Source organism: Mytilus edulis, chromosome 12 (assembly GCF_963676685.1).
Source record: "Mytilus edulis chromosome 12, xbMytEdul2.2, whole genome shotgun sequence".
NCBI lineage: Eukaryota > Metazoa > Mollusca > Bivalvia > Mytilida > Mytilidae > Mytilus > Mytilus edulis.
The window spans coordinates 22,905,349-22,929,590 of NC_092355.1; the positions used below are offsets into that span (position 1 = coordinate 22,905,349).

The 24,242-nt window shown below is 32.4% G+C and overlaps 1 protein-coding gene across 1 annotated transcript in view; it reads left to right on the plus strand.

Moving 5' to 3' along the window:
• The first annotated feature begins 211 nt into the window (after positions 1–211).
• LOC139498060 (MAM and LDL-receptor class A domain-containing protein 2-like) overlaps positions 212–24,242 on the plus strand; it is a 257,555-nt gene continuing 233,524 nt past the window's right edge. Inside the window, exon 1 of the mRNA XM_071286361.1 lies at positions 212–246. Within this exon, the coding sequence (XP_071142462.1) occupies positions 223–246 (24 nt within the window). The 5' untranslated portion in view covers positions 212–222. The remainder of the gene's footprint in view (positions 247–24,242) is intronic.

Here is a 24,242-nt window from a genome sequence, read left to right on the forward strand (position 1 = left end):
ATTATATTGCTATAAATGTTAAATGGAGAAGACTTCATAAGTCTGTTTGACTTGTGTCTTATCTAATTTGTACTTAAACAAATAAAATATGTTTAAACTAGAACAACTGAACATATCGATCCTTTTGATAACCAAAATTAAATAGCTTGACATTGGAAGCAAGTCACCCGTAACTTTAAAGTTTGCCCCCATTTACCTATAAAAAGTACCCAGTTATAGAAAATGGACAGACGCTCGCGATATGAGGTAAGTGTTGCTAATCCTTCTTGTGTTTTGTCTGATGTATAAATTCTTTATATTTCGTTCTTTTTCAGTCTTCAATTAAATCAGGTATGAAAGATAATAAAAGGTGCTTGCTGGCTTTAAAAAATAAATAGGAACAGACTAATCATAAATAAATAAAAGAAAAAATCAGAATTAAATGTTCTTCTTTATTTTTAAAAATGTATATGTATAATCGATTTATACAACAAAGCATTGATTATGTATTTTACCTCACGGACTCGTCGTCATATTTTCTCTATATTAGCCTTATTACCAAATCCAGCTGGATGCTGATACAATATTGGTTCATTGAGATTTTCTAATTGGTGTATTAAAATGAAATTGTTTAATTTAATTATTCACAGTTTGGTCGTGTATGACATACAATGACGATTTTTAAGCGAACAATTAGTTAATATAATGTCAGGGGAAAAACATGGCTTCTCAAATAAATGCACATAATATGTTAATCAATCGCTATTAGGAAATGTATTTCATACGCTGAAATAGTTCCTTTTGTTTCATTAGTGTTTGTAAGGTGTCTTTTTATTAGAGACTAATACGTTACGCAAGCTGTTCCTACAACCCCTAGGATTTGTAACACAATCTTCGAAATTTCCTCCGCAAAACAAAATAAAAATGTTAGCAAATATGAACCACTATAAAACGAATTCAATATATGTTTTAAATTATGTTTTTATAGCTCTTGATCATATACTAAGTAATATCTAGTATATTTGAGGATTAAAATAACAAAGCTATGTGAAAAAAACGGATGTCCAACGTTACATTTATGAAAAACTGTTTTGACTCTTATGTATAGTGATCATATTTCTTATTCTCTGATCTTCCTGAAACTTGGCAGGAACAACGGTATGTGTCGGTTCTTTGGGGCGTTAAAGACGTTATTTTGCCAAATTTCATTTGACTCGGTGGCCGCATATTAAGCTTGAATAAGAAAAATGTCCAACGACGTTTTTCGGTAACTTAACGACTGAAAGTGAATTTTATAAGTAGATAAAGCGGAAAACGAATAAAAAGAGTAAGACAATAACAACATCTACCAAAAGTACAAATATGTACCTAATTGTTCGTGAGTTCAAATATTGCAGATTTTATAAAATCTTCTCTACACAGTCGTTTTTCAAGCGGTAGCCATTTTGTCCAAGTTGATATTTCATTTTTCAAAGCAGTTAACGCGTATTTTTTAACTGATATTTCAATAAGTTATTTATAATTGATCAAAACAAAAGTTAGATACACGAAGAGTACAAAATGCCAAAATTCTTTTCTTATTAACTACATATTTGGGTCTTTAAGGGATAAATTTTTTCAACACATTACAAAACGGTAGCCATTTTGTCCAAATGTCGAAAAACGTCGAAAAATCCGAAAAAAGGAAAATTTCCGACGTTACATATCCTAAAGTTTCAATTAAATGTTCATGATAATTAAAACAAATCGTTTGGTGAAATTTGGAAAAAGATGTTGATGGCTGCCGGAAAAAAGAATAGTGCATGTTGCTATATACATGTATAGACTCCGACCGGGACATAGATTCGACACAGGTTAAATTTTGCAATTTTTATTGATCGTTTATAGTTTTTTTCGATTTATTTAAAAGAATCGTGAAAAGGGAAATTAAATCGCATTACTTCGTTCAACTTTTGCAAAGACAAATTGGAAACACCAAGACAATCCTCTAAATGTAAAATGCGAATTTTAATTTATGTTGCGGAAGGACTTCGAAATAGATCTTTTAAAGTAGTCTCTTCAGTAAGGTGCATTCACCAATTATATTAAAAGACTTAATACAAGTCCACGGAATGTTTTACCTTGCAATTTGTCCTGCTATTCATGTTATAACTGAAAGTTATTCCTGTACTACATGTACTAGCGAAGCAGGAACTTTTCGTCAATATTAACTTGTGCATGAAATTGAGGTAATTGAAAGACAAATCCAAAACAGCGACGAAAACCGTTTCATTGAATTATTAAAACCCGGGATTGTATTAGCCGTTTTTACGGACAATTCAAGAGTAGATTACTTTATTTTAAAATGTATGTCAGAAGTTAAACAATTTAAGCAAGCAACTTTAGAAGACTTGGAAAATAATTCTCAAGCCAAGATTTTTAAGAAATTGAAGGGGTGTATTTCGACAAATTATGATCCAAGAAAATACAATTCCATTCAAATTAATCAAGGTTAAAATGTTTCGATTTACTTGCAGAGTGTCAGATATATTTGTATTGGGGTTGAATTCAGATATAGAAATTTTACAATAAAAGATGATATGCACCATGAAAGTTAAACATCCTATGATAAAAGTTTTGCACATTATTTATGGAAACCGTATACATGTACTTCCGTCCAATTTTTCCTTCCTACATTACTTGCGACAGTAAGCACTGTATTTTTAGGTCAAATAACTTAAAAGGTAAACATCATTAAATCCATTTCCACAACTTGAAGTAATGTATGATAAAATGATATCACAAAAAGAACAGAACCAGAATCAACCAACAACATATAAAAAAAAACGAATAAAACTTGCAAAAATTAATCAAAGTCAAAAACCCTCTTTGACGCCGCATTTTTAGTGTAACGTCATGTTGTAGGAACATCGTGCACAACGTTTATACAATCATGACGAGTAATTGATAACACTTTGACCAATTCTCCAATATATATATATATATATATATATGATCTACTAAAAGAAAGAGTTGCAACACTTCCTTTGAGGTTAATGGGGGTCAAACTGTGGGCTCAAATCTTTGTAGAAAATTCTTCAAATGATCTGAAATTAATAGCATTCTTGTTTTGAAGGATGTTGATTAGGTTAAAGAAAAAATCTAAAAAAAATATTATAATTTATTTGGAGGGTTTGAAAAGAATCCCTCCCAATTTATTTTTTTTAATTTGGCGAGGGAAATGTTAGTTTCTGGTCATATGTTATCCACTTCGTCAATTTTGAGCGTTGTATGCATTTTTTAACAAGACCATACCTGTGAAAAAATTGTTAAAAGTTTTGATTTTCCATTTTGACTACCTTCCCTTAAAATTTTGCCATCAGTGTAGCTGTCTGAAATTTGGCCAACATAAATTGTTTTTTTTTCAATTACAAAATATGACTGATAATTTCGAGATTTTTTTTATTTCTTTTATTCTGTCAGATGCGTTGCTTAACTTCTTTTTTTTAGTAATATACAATGGTTTTTACATGTATGTGTGGTACTGACTCTTCTACTGTATCGGATGGCTCTTAGCTCCTGTTGTAAATCAAGCTTCGGAGAACTTTTTTTTCAAAAGTTCCAGTAAATATAGATGTGTATTCGTTGTAATCAGCAACGAAAGTGCTGATAAAGTATATTAAATTCAAAGTGCTAAAACATTTTTTTCTGGATATTTTTTTTAATACAGAAAAATGATCAAAAAAAGTAAAATCTCAAAAATACTGAACTCCGTTGAAAATTCAAATCGGAAAGTCCCTGATTCCTGATTTGGTACAGGCATGTTTTTAAGTAGAATATGGTAGATCAAACCTGTCTATATAGCTAGACCTCTCACTTGTAAATTTACATATATAATGAATGCTGATATTTCTTCTCTTTAATTCTTTATTTTATATTAATCTGTGTGTTTTAATTATTTATTATACATGTTCATGTTTCTACATAACAAAATAAATATACATCAAATTTAAAAGTTAAAAAATGTATTGCCGAATAGGTTAGTATTTGAGATTTTCTCCAATTAAGTTTTCTTTAAAAAGACATAGGAAGATGTGGTCTATTAGATATTGTGCTCATTTCCTTAGGGTTTGGAAGGGGTTTTACAGAATAGAGAATACTGGGCAAAACATATAAAGAATGGAGAAAGAAGGACAAACCAACAAAGAATAGTAAAAAATGGAGAGTGCAAAAAGTATAAAGAAAAGAGAAAAATGGCCATATAAATTAAAAATAACGAAATGAAGGACCCCAATAATATCGATATGTTTAACATAAATATGACGAAATAAGATTAGAAAATGGCTTTTTTAAATTGAATACCTCCATCTATGTATATTTATATTAACCTTTGTTAAGACACCTATGTATATATATATATATGTTTATACGGGAAAAAAGTGTATCGTAAACATGTAGCGAAAATATAAAAACGTTAAGAAATGTAAATTGTTTGAGTAAAGAAGGTTGTGTGTACATGCTATAAAATGATGGATAATAATTTAATGTTACAGTTAAATTTTACTTTACCAATGTATTAATAGTTATCAAAGGTACCAGGATTATAATTTAGTACGCCAGACGCGCGTTTCGTCTACATAAGACTCATCAGTGACGCTCATATCAAAATATTTATAAAGCCAAACAATTACAAAGTTGAAGAGCACTGAGGATCCAAAATTCCAAAAAGTTGTGCCAAATACGGCTAAGGAAATCTATGCCTGGAATAAGAAAATCCTTAGTTTTTCGAAATGTTTTAATTTTTGTTAACAGAAATTTATAAAAAATGACCACATTATTGATATTCATGTCAACACCGAAGTGTTGACTACTGGGCTGGTGATACCCTCGGGGACGAAACGTCCACCAGCAGTGGCATCGACCCAGTGGTGTAAATAGTTATCAAAGGTACCAGGATTATAATTTAGTACGCCAGACGCGCGTTTCGTCTACATAAGACTCATAAAATTTCTTTAAAAAGAATGCGATCCATTTTATCCTTTAAAAAATCATATAATAAATTTCGATGTGAATTTTGTCAATTTATTGTGATTTTCAGTGTGAATTATTTATACAGTAATTGTATCGAAACATTCAGTTAATCTGTATAATTTGTATTGACCAGAATATGTCATTTAAATTTGTAATGGCCTGTCTCGCATTTTTATAGCCTAGTGAAAACCGATTAAAGTTTAAAATATACAAAAGACTGTCCTTCTAAGTTAACTATAGTTTACAAAACATCTATATACTAAACTTATAGGTATTATTGTGTAGTAATATAATATTTGCCACGGAACTTGTCGAAAAGTTTGCTTGCAATATTTTAAGTGTGCATTTCATTTATGAAGATATTGACCTATACATGTTTGTTTTTTTAAATTGTATTAAATAAAGAAAATTAACCTGTTAATAATATAAAAACTATTTAGTAGGTATGAAGCGAACATATTTCCGTATTTCCTCTAAGCAAATATTTTCCCACACTCTTTCTTACTGAAACTCTTACCCGACATTTACTAGATATTCGAGGCAAGTTTATTGTACGCTCTATAATTAACACTGGTACATATTTGCGCCAGTCCCAAGTTAGGGACCTCTAGCCTATGCTAGTCTTGTGTGTTTTATTTTTTAATTTTAGTCATTTATATGTTTCTGAGTTTAGTGTGTCTTCCATTTCGCTGAACCAGTAAACATTATTGCCAGTAAAGCCGGCAGCTGAAGCCTGCATCCTGGTTGCTGTGAAGACCCATTGGTGGACTTTGGCTGTTTACTGCTCTTTGGTCGGTTGCTGTCTCTTTAAACCATTCCTCGTATCTATTCTCAATTCAATATGCATGCTAAAACCTTTATGTTGTCTAACATTGTACATTTCATTGTATGTGTATTATATTTAAGCTTTTTAATTTTTACATGCATCTGTAACGCTGTATTATGTAAAAGGGCGTATTTAATAAGATTTATTCATGATGACTTTCATAAGAACTTTTAATTATATACAATTTACTCATTGGGAAAACCGTCCGATTATTAAACATTTAAACACCTGAATAAAGCTTATGATTGATATTGACTGGAGTACTGTTATAATGTAAATTTGAGAATACTTCCGGGTTTTCTCGATTGAAATTTGAATCTGATAATCATACACGTATCACGTATGCATGGTTTTTTTTATCTTCCATCAAGACAACTTTAATTTACTAGGATTAACCACAATTGTACGGAAGCCGATAAGGGCCATTCAAAAAAATATTTTATGTCGTAATTACTACATAGCATGTCGTAATTTCGACATAACATGTCGTTATTACGATATTGCTATGTCGTAATTTCGACAAAACATGTCGTTATAACGACATCGCTATGTCGTAATTTCGACATAACATGTCGTAATAACGACATCTCCTTATATAAAAAAGAATATGTATTATGATTGCCAAGAGACTAAATGACACAGAAATTAACAACTACAAAAATGTATAGGTCATCATAATGCCCCCAAAAATTAAAAAAGCACCCACATAGTCAGCAATAAAAGAGGGACGAAAGAGGGAGAGTCCCGAAATGCTGTGTGGTAGAGAGTGCGTTATTAATTAATTATTAGCTCCCTTGGTAAAACTCCAAATTTCATATTTAATGTATTTCATTGTTAAATAATTTCATGAAGCTTAATAAGTATATATATATTTGTTAATTGCATGTTTGAATTTGAATTCATTGGTTAAAGATATTTATCTATATTGTAAAGTTTAATATTTGCATCGTCGCAAAATCTTTCGTTACCTTCTTTGGTTGCCTTCTGTTAGAAACTTATATATTTTATAGATCACAATAGGTTTCATATGTGACCGACCGCGGGAAGGCTGTATGAAGGTCGATACGACCTTGGTAATGTTGGAAGAAGAAAAGGTAGAAATATATGAAGACTGATTTTCAGTCCAACCTAGGCAAGCTAAGCTTTCAACCTCCCTTTCACTAAATGCCTCTTTTAATAACTGAGAATTGAAGTATTGATCACTCTAGTTCTACAGAGTCCCCGAAATGCTGTGTGGCAGACAGTGTTATTAATTAATTATTAGCTCCCTTGGTAAAACTCCTAATTTCATATTTAATGTATTTCATTGTTAAATAATTAACATGAATCTTAATAAGTATATATTTGTTAATTGCATAGCTTTTGCTATTTGAATTCATTGGTTAAAGATATTTATTTATATTGTAAAGTTTAATATTTGCATCGTCGCAAAATCTTTGGTTACCTTCTGTGAGAAACTTATATATTTAATATTTTAAAATGTATATCAGAAGTTAAACACTATCAATCCATTACAATCCATTCCAGTCACGTCTCAGTCATCACAGCTGAACGGACGTGCTGGGCCAGCTCTCCTTTACCCGCTATCTTCGGTGAGGGTTTACAGTTAGATATCAACGACTTACTACTTAAGATGACAGAAACCGATCCATGCCGTACAGATAGACGTAGCGGTTGGCGTACCCGCGTTAACATGCACTCCAAAACCATTGTATTATGGGGAGTGTTATGCCGATTAACGTCCGAGGGCTGTATCCTAGGCTGTTGGGTGATACGACCTTCATTTCACTGCCTCACGGCTTTGGTCCTGATAATGCTTCCTGTCATCTTTCGAACTACGTCCGAGATCATCTACCAGTACTCCATCATCGAGGCTAGCGGGCTGCCAAGCTGACCAAACTGGCCCTGAAAGCAGCCGTTAGTGAAGAATAAACAACAAAATAGTCAAAAACCAAAAACAACTCACCAAAACCAAGATGGCGGCCTCCATATTGCGACCTCCACTACTTGTTCCTGACCCATGGCTCCAGAATATTTAAAGCTCACCAAACGCCTTCGGGCACCGAGCCGACCGTGCGAGGGCTGAAAGGCCAGTCAAGGTCGTTAAACACCACCACATATATATATTAAACACTATAGATGACTTGGGAAATATTTCACAAGCCAAGGTTCAAGTAATTGAAGGGTTGTATTTCAACAACTTACAACTTATGTGCCAGGGAAAATACAGTTCTATTCAAATTAAACCAAGGGTAAAAATGTTCGATTTACTTGCAGAGTGTCAGATGTATTTGTATTGGGGTTGAAGATATAGAAATTTTACAATGACAGATGATATGCACCTTGAAAGTTAAACATGCTATGATAAAAGTTTTGTACATCTAATAATATTTTTTTTTATGGAAAACCGTATACATGTACTTCCGTCCCATCCTTCCTTCATACATTACTTGCAACAGTACTGCATTTTTAGTTGAAATAACTTAAAGGGTAAACATTATTAAATCGATTTCCACAACTTGAGGTAATTTATGATAAAATGACATCTCAAAACGAACAGAACCAGAATCAACCAACATATAAAAAAACGAATAAAACTTGCAAAAATTAATCGAAGTCAAAAACCCTCTTCGACTCCGCATTTAAAAGTGTAACGTCGTGTTGTAGGAACATCGTGCCAAACGTTTGAAAGTAGAAATAGAGCAATCAATACTTCAATTAACCCTTATTACAAGAAGGCATGTAGTTTGCGATTATTTAAAGGGAGGTGGAAAGCTTGGCTTGCCTTGGTAGGACTGAATGCCAGTCCTCATACAATTCCACATTTTATTCTTACAACAAATAGAAGTTTATTTTGCCTTGAATGGCTTTACTGCCCTGCCACGTTTGGTAACACATTAAAATTTAAATTGGGATCTATAAAATATATAAGTTTCTCACAGAAGGTAACCAAAGAAGGTAACCAAAGATTTTGCGACGATGCAAATATTAAACTTTACAATATAAATAAATATCTTTAACCAATAAATTCAAATAGCAAAAGCTATGCAATTAACAAATATATACTTATTAAGATTCATGTTAATTATTTAACAATGAAATACATTAAATATGAAATTTGGAGTTTTACCAAGGGAGCTAACAATTAATTAATAACACTGTCTGCCACACAGCATTTCGGGGACTCTCCCTCTGGTATCTTTCGTTCCTCTTTTATAGCTGACTATGCGGGGTTTTTTTTAATTATTGGGGGCATTATGATGACCTATATTTATTAATTTCTGTGTCATTTAGTCTCTTGGCAATCATAATACATATTCTTTTATATATATAAATTGTCGTTATTACGACATAGCTATGTCGTTAAAATGACATAGTGATGTCGTTATTACGACATGTTATGTCGAAATTACGACATAGCGATGTCGTTATAACGACATGTTATGTCGTTATAAAGACATGTTATGTCGTAATTACGACATCGCGATGTCGTAAAAACGACATGTTATGTCGAAATTACGACATGCTATGTCGTAATTACGACATAATTTTTTTTTTTTGAATGGCCCTTATCGGCTTCCGTACTATTGTGCTAGCGTTATAAATAGTTGATATGATTAACTCAAAAACTGAACAAAAGTGTCCTTAAAATTATAAATTAACGCAGTTGTTTAATTATAATTTCTTTCATGTTTTACTCTCTTGGAAATTCTTTTTTAAATTCGTCTATTTAGCCAACTTTAATACAGGAATGAACACATTTTTTCTAGAAGTAAACTAATTGAAAACTTGGAGGAATAATTCATCAACTGATTTAAAGTCTTCTTATAAGTCTCAACACATACAGTTATTTAATTTTCTTTCAGTTTCACTTTCTTGGAAACTCATTTTGTATATTGAATTTCGTCTATTTAGACAATTCAATATAGAATTAAAACAATCAGTTTTCAAGAAGCCATTGGTTGGTAAACTATGACAAATAACTCACAAACTGGATAAAAGTCTCCTTATAATTCTTAACAAAACAGTTGTTATTTATTTTTTTTCAATTTTAACTTCCTTGGAAACCAAGGATGCCATTCATGTATTATAGCGCACATGAACCTTTCACAGTGAAATCATCGTACTAGTGTTATAATATGTGAAAGTAGTTTTCGCAAAATGGTCTATCGAAGTGTAAACCAAGGAACGAAATTCGGATGGACCAATCACATTAAAGAATTTGAAGATATAACAATCCTATAAGGATTACAAAAAATATGCGTGTATTGGGATCTGTTAAAACGTTATTTTTTCTTTCTTTTATATACCTTAAGTCCAATGATCGATATTTAAAATGGAGGAATGAAATCTCAAAAACTAGAATAACCCGGTCTCCCCATGATCGTGTGCCTGTATCCATTTACTCCATTTGTGGACCCAGTTACCATTAAAATCATAATCGAGAATGTAAATTAGGAAGTTGCCAAGACATAACCACCTGACCAAGAGCAGAAAACAGCCAAAGGACTCCTAGATGCATGATTTTTTCTTAATAATTGTGAGTGGCTTTGAACTAGCTGTCACTAACTACGAGTACTCTCAGATCAGAACTATTTGTCTTTTTGTTGTTGGAATATACAAGTACCCGGCAATGTCCACTCTGTGTTTTTGTTATTTTGTTAGATGTATTTCTATGTGTATCCATCTGATGAGTTAAGCCATTTTCAACTGATTTTTCGATTTCGTTCTTATGTTGTCCTGATACACCACTGTCCCAGGTTAGGGTTAGGGTTTGGATCCCACTAACATGTTTAAACCCCGGTACATTCTGTATGTATGTGCCTGTCCCAAGTCAGTGCCTGTAATTCTGTAGTTTTCGTTTGTTGATGTCTTATGTATTTGTTTTGTTTATTTTTTTGTACATAAGTTAGGCCGTTAGTTTTCTCGTTTGAATTGTTTTACATTTGCCAATTTGGGGCCTTTTATAGCTGACTATGTGGTATGGGTTTGCTCATTGTTGAAGGCCGTACGATGACCTTTAATTGTTAATTTCGGTTTCAATTGGTCTCTTGTGGAAAGTTGTCTCATTGGCAATCATACCACATATTCTTTTTTTTTATATCTAATGCGTCTTTCCGCTCCCCGAGACAGGCTTCAACTGACCCCTTAAAATACGTATACTAGATCAGTGAAAATGGAAGTCATACTCAACTTCAGAACATGAATGAACTATTTTTTTTAAACATATACAAGATTAACAAAAACCAGAGGATCTTGACATGGGATGCACGAAAAAATACGGCAGGGTTCAACATTTGTGGTGAGATCTCAACCCTCTCCCTATACCTCTTGCCAATTTAGATTGGTGTCACATGTGGAGCAGGATCTGCTTACACTTCCGGAGCACCTGCGATCACCCCCGTTGTTTTTTGTGGGGTTCCTGTTGTTTAGTCTTTAGTTTTCTATGTTGTGTATTGTGTTCATTGTGTTCTATTAGTTGTCTGTTTGTCTTTTTCATTTTTAGCAATGGCGTTGTCAGTTTATTTTCGATCTATAAGTTTGATTGTCCCTCTGGTATCTTTCGTCCCTCTTTAAGAAACTCGTCAGTGGTTGTCCTATGTCATATCATAATGATTTTGTTGGTTGTTTAGATAATTTGTTTTTGATAAACTCTTTGATAGTCCTTACTATTTTAGTAGTTATGCCCTGCCTCTAGGCGAAAGGTGCATTACGTTTTAAAATCATGTTCACATAAATATAAGCAAGCTTGAGCGGGGGCATTCTATTCGTGTTAAGAACTAAAGAAATAGGCGTTGTTTTGTATTGAGATTTCTCGTTCAGAAACATATTTGGGATTTGCTCATTGCAGAAGGCCGTTCGCTGACCTTTGTTACAAAAATGTATACATAAAAATGATATCGATCTGTTAACTTAATGTAATAACCGTACTGAAGTTTATTGACTAAATATATGTTTTTAATTATAATAATTCACATTTGTTCGAGGTTGTCAATAAATGCACGATTTCGAAATTCAAACAAAACATGAAATGGACCGACATAACAAAAATGTTTTGATAAAAGGACACCATTCAATCAATACTTTTTTAAATACAATATGATGTATGACTCGTTATTTAAAGATAGAAAAATATGAATAAGGCCTTGAAATCAAATCCACGGTGACAATGACATTGATTTGATCACGCTAACATTGGTGTTTTTTTCTTCATCAAGCTACTGTAACCAGAGACATATATGCATTCTTCTGTTGTTACTTACCAAATGCAACAGACTCTGAAAAATTCGAATATAAACAACAATAATTGTTTTTTTGCCTTCAGATATTTCAATTTCGCACGAGAACAAAAAAAAATGCAAAAAAAACCGAGGATCCATTTGTCTTTCTTACCGTGTGCATTATTCCCTCTCAACCCTCTCCCTATACCTCTTGCCAATTTAGATTGGTGTCACATGTGGAGCAGGATCTGCTTACACTTCCGGAGCACCTGCGATCACCCCCGTTGTTTTTTGTGGGGTTCCTGTTGTTTAGTCTTTAGTTTTCTATGTTGTGTATTGTGTTCATTGTGTTCTATTAGTTGTCTGTTTGTCTTTTTCATTTTTAGCAATGGCGTTGTCAGTTTATTTTCGATCTATAAGTTTGATTGTCCCTCTGGTATCTTTCGTCCCTCTTTAAGAAACTCGTCAGTGGTTGTCCTATGTCATATCATAATGATTTTGTTGGTTGTTTAGATAATTTGTTTTTGATAAACTCTTTGATAGTCCTTCCTATTTTAATAGTTATGCCCCGCCTCTAGGCGAAAGGTGCATTACGTGTTACCATTGGCCGTCCGTCTGTCCGTCCATTTTAAAATCATGTTCACATAAATATAAGCAAGCTTGAGCGGGGGCATTCTATTCGTGTTAAGAACTAAAGAAATAGGCGTTGTTTTTTTTTAGATTTCTCGTTCAAATTCAGAAACATATTTGGGATTTGCTCATTGCAGAAGGCCGTTCGCTGACCTTTGTTACAAAAATATATACATACAAATGATATCGATCTGTTAACTTAATGTAATAACCCTACTGAAGTTTATTGACTAAATATATGTTTTAAATTATAATAATTCACATTTGTTCAAGGTTGTCAATAAATGCACGATTTCGAAATTCAAACAAAACATGAAATGGACCGACATAACAAAAATGTTTTGATAAAAGGACACCATTCAATCAATATTTTTTTCAATACAATATGATGTATGACTCTTTATTTAAAGATAGAAAAATATGAATAAGGCCTTGAAATCAAATCCACGGTGACAATGACATTGATTTGATCACGCTAACATTGGTGGGTTTTTTTCTTCATCAAGCTACTGTAACCAGAGACATATATGCATTCTTCTGTTGTTACTTACCAAATGCAACAGACTTTGAAAAATTCGAATATAAACAACAATAATTGTTTTTTTGCCTTCCGATATTTCAATTTCGCACGAAAACAAAAACAAAAATGCAAAAAAAACTGAGGATCCATTTGTCTTTCTTACCGTGTGCATTATTCCCTCTCAACCCTCTTCCTATACCTCTTGCCAATTTAGATTGGTGTCACATGTGGAGCAGGATCTGCTTACACTTCCGAAGCACCTGCGATCACCCCCGTTGTTTTTTGTGGGGTTCCTGTTGTTTAGTCTTTAGTTTTCTATGTTGTGTATTGTGTTCATTGTGTTCTATTGTTTGTCTGTTTGTCTTTTTCATTTTTAGCCATGGCGTTGTCAGTTTATTTTCGATCTATAAGTTTGATTGTCCCTCTGGTATCTTTCGTCTCTCTTTAAGAAACTCGTCAGTGGTTGTCCTATGTCATATCATAATGATTTTGTTGGTTGTTTAGATAATTTGTTTTTGATAAACTCTTTGATAGTCCTTACTATTTTAATAGTTATGCCCCGCCTCTAGGCGAAAGGTGCATTACGTGTTACCATTGGCCGTCCGTCTTTCCGTCCATTTTAAAATCATGTTCACATAAATATAAGCAAGCTTGAGCGGGGGCATTCTATTCGTGTTAAGAACTAAAGAAATAGGCGTTGTTTTGTTTTGAGATTTCTCGTTCAAATTCAGAAACATATTTGGGATTTGCTCATTGCAGAAGGCCGTTCGCTGACCTTTGTTACAAAAATATATACATAAAAATGATATCGATCTGTTAACTTAATGTAATAACCGTACTGAAGTTTATTGACTAAATATATGTTTTTAATTATAATAATTCACATTTGTTCAAGGTTCTCAATAAATGCACGATTTCGAAATTCAAACAAAACATGAAATGGACCGACATAACAAAAATGTTTTGATAAAAGGACACCATTCAATCAATATTTTTTTAAATACAATATGATGTATGACTCTTTATTTAAAGATAGAAAAATATGAATAAGGCCTTGAAATCAAATCCACGGTGACAATGACATTGATTTGATCACGCTAATATTGGTGTTTTTTTTATTCATCAAGCTACTGTAACCAGAGACATATATGCATTCTTCTGTTGTTACTTACCAAATGCAACAGACAGAAAAATTCGAATATAAACAACAATAATTGTTTTTTTTTGCCTTCAGATATTTCAATTTCGCACGAGAACCAAAAAAAATGCAAAAAAAAACCGAGGATCCATTTGTCTTTCTTACCGTCTGCATTATTCCCTCGACTCTTACACAGCATTTCCATTTTAATGCCTTTTATAGATGAATATGTGATATGAGTTTTATTCATTATTGCAGGCCGTACAGTTAGTCCTATAGTTGTCTTTTTGGCAGTTGTACCACATTTTCTTATTTTTATATCCAGAAGATTATAAAGTTTTTCCCCACAAAGATAACGGCCGTATTTATGTGCCAATTTAGAGAAAAAATTGAAACATTATTTTATAATTGGCGCAACAAAAAATATTGAGGCATATAAAAACAACATCCATTTGACGTAAACAACGGAACATCACCGTCAAAAAACGTAAATTCGTTTCGTTTTTTATCGATTGTGTTATGGATATAAGCAAGTGTAATTATAATAGAATATTTTGATGCATATGAAATGCTGTATAGCGCAATTGCAAAAGGCTGTCGCTGCGATATAGCTGATGCGGCGTTTTAGCAATAACCAACCAACCAACCAAAAGGCTGCATATGACCTGAGATGGGGTAAAATAAATATACATGGTACGTCTGTTGATATAAAAATAAGAAATACACACGGATGACTGATTCAAAAACCTATACCTCAGCATAGTAGTAAATAGACTATTCCATTGAAATGAGCAGTTGAATTCGTTATAATTAACTTGTCTGACTATACGATTTTTGTCAGGGCCCGACTTTCTTCATTTCGGGGAAATTGAAATTAGAACCACATATGTACTTTAAATCATTTTCCAGAGAAATAAGAAAACTTCAAGCAAAGTATCATTAACCACGTAACCAGATCATTTTAAGGATTGGTTCGTTCATGCACAACACTACACCATGTGAAATATAAATTTTGTAGGTAGCAATTGTATCCTAGTCTTACAAATAAGATCGATATTAAAAACTAATTTTAAATTCAAAAATGGTTATTTATAGAGCTTACTTAAAAATCTTCGTCGCATTATAGACTTTTTGTACTGAGGCGATATTTGAAATTCTCAAAGAAAAATATTTGAAATTCTCAAAGTACTGAATTTAAATTGATATATAGATTTGAACATTTTCGGTTTATGTCAACCGAGGTATATTTGACGAGATTTTTTTGATACATCTGGAACTCTGGGAAATTCAATACAGGTACAAATGTACAAAACTGTTACCGGAAAACTGATCATCGACTTAAAAAAGGATGCAAAGAATTACAATAATAAAAAATGACACATCTTCTTCTGGGACTATTATACTAAATTATAGTTCCAGTCTTCTACTTCTACTTCTAGTTTTGCTATTACGCGGTCACTTGTAGTATCCCACTTTTATTCAATGTAACTGACTGTAAGTACAACGAAGACTTTCTATGCACTGTCCAACATCAACTAGAAAATGAAATAATGAACCTTTCAGGAAAGGAATCAGAAATCTTAAATAATGATATTTCGTATGATGACGTTGAGAAGGCTGTTTATCGAGCAAAACTTAATAAAGCCGGCGGGCTCGACCAAATATGTGCCGAATTTCTTCGTAACAACTCGTGTGAGAATATTCTATACAAGATCATAAAGTATGCATTTGACAATGGAGTTGTGCCTGCGACATGGAACAACATACTCATAAATCCAATATTAAAACCAGACAAAGATTATCGTGATCCTTTAGGCTATCGAGGGATAGCTCTGGTGTCCCTGTAAGATATATGCAGATATTCTTAACACACGTTTATCATCCTGGTTAGAAGAAAATAACATCTTAGCCGATGAAACAAAACGGCTTTAGAAAAGATCGTGGTTGCATCGAACATTTATATTCTCTAACAAGTATTATAACTAATAGAAAAATAGAAAGACTATCAACGTTTGCTTGTTTCATCGATGCCAAAAAAAGCCTTTGATTCTGTAAATAGAGAGATGATGTGGTTTAAACTGATGTCAATAGGTATAAATGGAAAGTTTCTTAAAGGACTACAGTCGCTATATGTAGATGTTCGCTATGCTGTTAAGGTTAACATCTAAATTGGAAATTTACAGTGAGGGAAATAAGGAAGTCGGCAAGTAGAGCACTCTCCGCACTTTATACAAAGTTTATTTCATGTGGCGGAATGGACTATGACATATTTACAAAACTATATGAAAGCCTTGTACAGCCTGTTTTATTATATGGAACGAGTATTTGGGGCATATCAGAACACAAACAATTAGAAACCGTTCAAAACAAAGCATGCCGATACTACCTAGGTGCTTTCAAGAACTCTTCAAACCTAGCTATACGTGGAGACATGGGATGGTCTACAGTAAAAACTAAACAAAATATCGAAGTTTTGAGACTGTATTTTAAAGTTACAAATTTAGATGGAAATAGGCTCGTTAAAAAGATACACGAATCGAGTAAATCAAAACAGCGTTCGTGGAATTCACGTGTACTGAAATTTATTAAAACAAATGACTTCAGTTCTTTGATAAACGCTCAAAATATGACAATCCGACAGAAAGTTAATATTGTAAAGGACAAGTTAAACACTGTGGATGCTGAAAATTGGCTACGCGATATGCATAACGATCGAAACTGTGAAAATGGAAATAAACTTAGGACGTTCAGACAGTATAAAAGTTATCTTCAGCCAAGCAGTTATGTGAAATCCGTCAAGTTTAGAGACTACCGTAGAACTTTATCAAACTTTCGTTGTGGCTCCTTACCACTCGCCATTGAAACCGGACGTTACACCAAGCCAGTTACGCCTTTAAATGAAAGAATTTGTCAGTTTTGTGATGAAAATACGATTGAAACTGAACAACATTTTTTAATGAACTGTAATTTTTATTCCGACTTGAGAGGAACTTTTAAATTCACCCTTTTTATCAAACTATGTTTTTATTATCTTGAGTGTAGGAGAGAAATTTAATTATATTATGAGCTGTGATGAAATTCAATTTTTATTAGTTAAAACATTGCATTTAATGTTTAAGAGGAGAAAGATAAATTTATTACTTTTAAAAAACTTAAATTTTTAATTATTATTTATTAGCATATTATTTAAGATTTTAAAATTAATTCTACCTTTTTTGTTCTTTCAAGAGAATTTTTTTTTTTGATCTACGAAGTAATTGTTTTGTATTTTTTTTAAATTATTTTTTTTTTTAAATGTTTTAAATTGTGTATGCATTTAATGAACATGAGGTAACAGTGTCTCATATGTCTTTTAAGGTAGATAGGGTGTCTTCCTCCATTTTGGATTTTGAAATACTATAAAACGAGGTCTAATTCTATGATGAAATGTGCAAATTTTTATAGTAGTAGGTAATTCATGTGTAAGAATTTTCATTATAATATAGAAAATGCCATGTTTGATCATATTTATGATTGTATTTTACAACAATAAGAATTCTTTTGTTTGGTTCATTTTTTTCCAACTTTGTCAAATAAGGGGAGGCAACTCAAATGCAAGGGCAGATAATTCAGATAGTGTTACTTTTACAATAGAATGTGTTAGGAATTTACCCATTTTTACACGTAGCAAGAAAACGAGTCCGGTGACCCCATTTTTTCTTTTTTTTTATCTGAAAGCATAATATTGGAGCTATCTTCTCATATTTTATCTCAAAATTCTATGGTGTGGTTTGCGTTTTATGGCGGAAAAATGGGTTTTCCATGCATAATCTATACAAAATCTTGACAATTTTGCACAACCTGTAGTGTGAAAATAAGTCCGGTGACCCATTCTTTTTATTAATGTTTTTAAACAAGCAGGATATGAACTACATTTTGGCAAATTATTAAAAGATTCTATGGATTATAATTTAGACACCTCATCTACCTTAAGGCAGGAATCTAATATATTTTTATGATGTTTTTATCTGATGTATAATATATTATGTATAATGTTAGATTGTGACACTGTAATAAAATAATTACTTACTTACTTACTTACTGTAAAATGTTCGCATATGACTTTTGTAAAATATTAACATGCGCACCAAAAGTGGAATACTACAAGTGACCGCGTAATAGCAAAACTAGAAGTAAAAGTAGAAGACTGGACCTATAATTTAGTATAATAGTCCCAGAAAAAGATGTGTCATTTTTTATTATTGTAATTCTTTGCACCCTTTTTTAAGTCGATGATCAGTTTTCCGGTAACAGTTTTGTACATTTGTACCTGTATTGAATTTCCCAGAGTTCCAGATGTATCAAAAAAATCTCGTCAAATATACCTCGGTTGACATAAACCGAAAATGTTCAAATCTATATATCAATTTAAATTCAGTACTTTGAGAATTTCAAATATTTTTCTTTGAGAATTTCAAATATCGCCTCAGTACAAAAAGTCTAAAATGCGACGAAGATTTTTAAGTAAGCTCTATAAATAACCATTTTTGAATTTAAAATTAGTTTTTAATATAGATCTTATTTGTAAGACTAGGATACAATTGCTACCTACAAAATTTATATTTCACATGGTGTAGTGTTGTGCATGAACGAACCAATCCTTAAAATGATCTGGTTACGTGGTTAATGATACTTTGCTTGCAGTTTTCTTATTTCTCCGGAAATGATTTAAAGTACATATGTGGTTCTAATTTCAATTTCCCCGAAATGAAGAAAGTCGGGCCCTGACAAAAATCGTATAGTCAGACAAGTTAATTATAACGAATTCAACTGCTCATTTCAATAGAATAGTCTATTTACTACTATGCTGAGGTATAGGTTTTTGAATCAGTCATCCGTGTGTATTTCTTATTTTTATATCAACAGACGTACCATGTATATTTATTTTACCCCATCTCAGGTCATATGCAGCCTTTTGGTTGGTTGGTTGGTTATTGCTAAAACGCCGCATCAGCTATATCGCAGCGACAGCCTTTTGCAATTGCGCTATACAGCATTTCATATGCATCAAAATATTCTATTATAATTACACTTGCTTATATCCATAACACAATCGATAAAAAACGAAACGAATTTACGTTTTTTGACGGTGATGTTCCGTTTTTTACGTCAAATGGATGTTGTTTTTATATGCCTCAATATTTTTTGTTGCGCCAATTACAAAATAATGTTTCAATTTTTTCTCTAAATTGGCACATGAATACGGCCGTTATCTATGTGGAAAAAACTTTATAATCTTCTTGATATAAAAATAAGAAAATGTGGTACAACTGCCAAAAAGACAACTATAGGACTAACTGTACGGCCTGCAACAATGAATAAAACTCATATCACATATTCATCTATAAAAGGCATTAAAATGAAAATGCTATGTAAGATTCGAGAGTATAATTCACACGGTAAGAAAAACAATTATTTATGTTTATATTCGATTTTGTCAAAGTCTGTAACATTTGGTAAGTAACAACAGGATGATAGATATATGTCTCTGGTTACAGTAGCTTGATAAAGAAAAAAAAACACACCTAAGTTAGCGTGATCAAATCAATGTCATTGTCCCCGTGGATTTGATTTCAAGGCCTTATTCATATTTTTCTATCTTTACATAACGAGTCATACATCATATTGTATTTAAAAAATATTGATTGAATGGTGTCTTTTTATCAAAACATTTTTATTATGTCGGTGCATTTCATGTTTTGTTTGATTTTCGAAATCGTGCATTAATTGACAACCTTGAACAAATTTTATTTATTATATTTAAAAACATATTTACAGTCAATAAACTTCAGTACGGTTATTACATTAAGTTAACAGATCGATATCATTTTATGTACATATTTTTTTAACAAAGGTCAGCGAACGGCCTTCAACAATGAGCAAATCCCAAATATGTTTCTGAATTTAAACGAGAAATCTCAAAACAAAACAACGCATATTGCTTTCGTTCTTAACACGAATAGAATGCCCCCGCTCAAGCTTGCTTATATTTCTGTAAAAATGATTTTAAAACGGACGGAAAGAAGGACGGCCAATGATAACACGTATTGCTCCTTTCGCCTAGAAGCCGGGGCATAACTATTAAAATAGTAAGGACTATCAAAGAGTTTATCAAAAACAAATGATCTAAACAACAAACAAAATCATTATGATATGACATAGAACAACCACTGACGAGTTTCTTAAAGAGGGACGAAAGATACCAGAGGGACAATCAAACTTATAGATCGAAAAAAAACTGACAGCTCCATGGCAAAAAATGAAAAAGACAAACAGACAAATAATAGAACACAATAAACACAATACACAACATAGAAAACTAAAGACTAAACAACAGGAACCCCAACAAAAACTACGGGGATGATCTCAGGTGCTCCGGAAGTGTTAGCAGATCTTGCTCCACATTTTGTGTGTGTTTAAACAAAATTAGTTCATTCATATGTTCTGAAGTTGAGTATGACTTCCATTTTCACTGATCTAGTATACGTATTTTAAGGGGTCAGTTGAAGCCCGTCTCCGGGAGCGGAAAGACCCATTGGATATAAATTTAAAAAAAGGATATGTGGTATGATTGCCAATGAGACAACTATCCACAAGAGACCAATTGACACAGAAATTAACAATTAAAGGTCACCGTATGGACTTCAACAATGAGCAAACCCATACCACATAGTCAGCTATAAAAGGCCCCAAATTGGCAAATGTAAAACAATTCAAACGAGAAAACTAACGGCCTAACTTATGTACAAAAAAATAAACAAAACAAATACATATCACATCAACAAACGAAAACAACTGAATTACAGGCTCCTGACTTGGGACAGGCACATACACACAGAATGTACCGGGCTTTAAACATGTTAGTGGGAACCAAACGCTACCCCTAACCTAGGACAGTGGTGTAACAGTACAACATAAGAACGAAATCAAAAAATCAGTTGAAAATGGCATAACTCATCAGATGGATACACATAGAAATACATCTAACAAAATAACAAAAACACAGAGTGAACATGGCCGGAAACTTGTATATCCCAACATTAAAAAGACAATTAGTTCTGATCTGAGAGTACTCGTAGTTAGTGACAGCTAGCTCAAAGCCACTCACAATTATTAAGAAAAAATCATGCATCTAGGAGTCCTTTGGCTGTTTTCTGCTCTTGGTCAGGTGGTTATGTCATGGCAACTTCCTAATTAACATGATCCATTTTAATTGTAACTGCGTCCACAAATGGATTAAATTGATACAGACACACGAGCATGGGGAGACCGGTTTATTCTAGTTTTTGGGATTCATTTCTCCACATTTTAAATATCGATCATTGGACTTAAAGTATATATAAGAAAGAAATAGCGTTTTAACAGATCCCTATACACGCATATTTTTTTGTAATCCTGATAGGATTGTTATATCTTCAAATTCTTTAATGTGACTGGTTCATTCGAATTTCGTTCCTTGGTTTACGCTTCGATAGACTATATTCTAAAAACTATTTCACATATTTTAACACTAGTACGATGATTTCACTGTGAAAGGTTCATGTGCGCTATATTACATGGATAGTAGGGGTTATTTATTAAATCTATTTGTACATATATACATATATGTACAGTCAGTAGTTGTCGTTTGTTTATGTAATTTATACGTGTTTCTCTTTTCTCGTTTTTTTTTTATATAGATTAGACCGTTGGTTTTCCCGTTTGAATGGTTTTACACTAGTAATTTTGGGGCCCTGTATAGCTTGTTGTTCGGTGTGAGCCAAGGCTCCATGTTGAAGGCCGTACATTGACCTATAATGGTTTACTTTTTTAAATTGTTATTTGGATGGAGAGTTGTCTCATTGGCACTCATATCACATCTTCCTATATCTATATACATGAATTTTCATTTATATTATTATTATTTTTTTGTACTTGTCACAAGCCAGTTCGAAGTTTATTTTGATTTTATTGGACTTGATGTGATTATAGTTGGCTATGTTTAATTGTGTCTTTTTATTTTTCTTTAGGGTTGGGCTTTGTAGGGGTCCTTGGGTTATGAGTTCAGCTTTTAGTTTTAGCTGTTGCAAATGATTTTGTTATTAAAAGTAATTACTTTTTTAATCTGACGTGAAAGTACGGGTACTATAATTTATGACCTATATGAAATCTTTTTAAAGCGAAGTGAGGTCTCATCTCGCCTTTTTGGAATAAAGACCAAAAATTAAAAATTAAATTTTGTTGACATTAAAAAGCTATATTACGGTATCACAAAGTAAGGTAAAATGCAATGAACGCTTCTAAAATTAATGCAGTTTGACATGGAAACGACCTGCCGACCTACCCTATATATAATATAGATTCGACTTACTAGCGACTTTGAATAATATTGTACACAGCAACGATATTAATTTCAGGCAAACACAATTGTTCTTTATAACTACAGATATTAAGTAAATTGATAATGATGCAATGATTATTAAGCCAAAACGAAGAACAACTAGATTTGTAATTGCTAGCAATAACGTATGGCACCCTTCCCAAATTGCCAGGGTAACGGCAGCAATTTTGACAATTTCAGTCAAACAGCGCATGCACACATGCAAATTAACATTTTTATAAAGTTTTATAAAGTTTAGAGCATTTTGAAATTTTGCACATTTTTTCAGTTTCCATGGTAACGGTGGCCATTTTGGAAATTCCAGAGTCAAATGGGACATTTGCATATGCTAGTCAATATTTGTGCGAAGTTTCGTTCACTTTTGAGCACATTGACTTTTTAAACATTTTTGCTTGTTTCCATGGTAACGGCGGCCATCTTGAAAGTGCCAACCCAAAAAAGGAATTCTTCACATGGTGCTTAACATTATGGTATAGTCCCATCAACTTGAGTCCATTCAATTCTGAGATCCAGAGTCGACAAAAAAGTGTGGAAGAAAAAGAAAAAGAAAAAAAAAGAAAAAGAAACGTAGAATAATAATACGTCACCCCAACTCCGTTGAGTGTGCCATAATTATCTAATATCTTATTTACTTCACATATAAATATTATCATTCAAAAAATGTTTGTGAAATATCACATACTATTACATTCGTCAAGTGGAAGAATATTCCACAAGCATTTCTTAAATTAATGATAAATTAAAACGTAGAAGTGTTTGACCAATTTAAAGAATCCGTTTTACGTTTCAAGTAAATAAAATGCACCTTTCTGTATGAATTTCTTTATGCTTTGTAAATTTCCTTTTCTTGTTTTCATTGTAGTAGAAGTGGGGCATTTTATCTCAAGTATCATTTAGGATCACTCGTCATTGTTGAGATTGAAATTAAGTCATTTTACCTTCCTTGTACATATTTGAAAATCTATTGATACAGTAAGTATCACTTGGGTAGATTGAGGTCATTCGGTCGCCATTATGTATTTCAATAGCAGCTACGTATCAGCAATTTTTTTGGTATTTAGTCAACAAAATAGTAACCTGAACTTTAATCGTTATATATCACGTACTCAACTGAAAGGGTTTGACTCATGATATTGTTATTTGTTTGTCAAATGAAAAGAAAATCCATATAAAATGTATATAATTTGTTATATATAATACATTTATATAGTAAATTATATTCTTCATTTGTTTGTTTGAGTAAGAAACAAAAAAAGAACCAATGACATTGTGTGTACTGATTTAGTGCTGACTGCGCATTGGAAATACCCCGAATAGATGACAAGCCTATATGATTATATGACATTAATCTTTCATAATATGTCATTATTGATTTCTTGGTACTACTATTACATGTACCCGCACGTTTAAAGTGCTGTTTTATTTCCTAATATCCATATACACCAATACCTGCACGTGCTTTGCTTGACAACGCTACACCGATGAGAAGTAATGGTTAT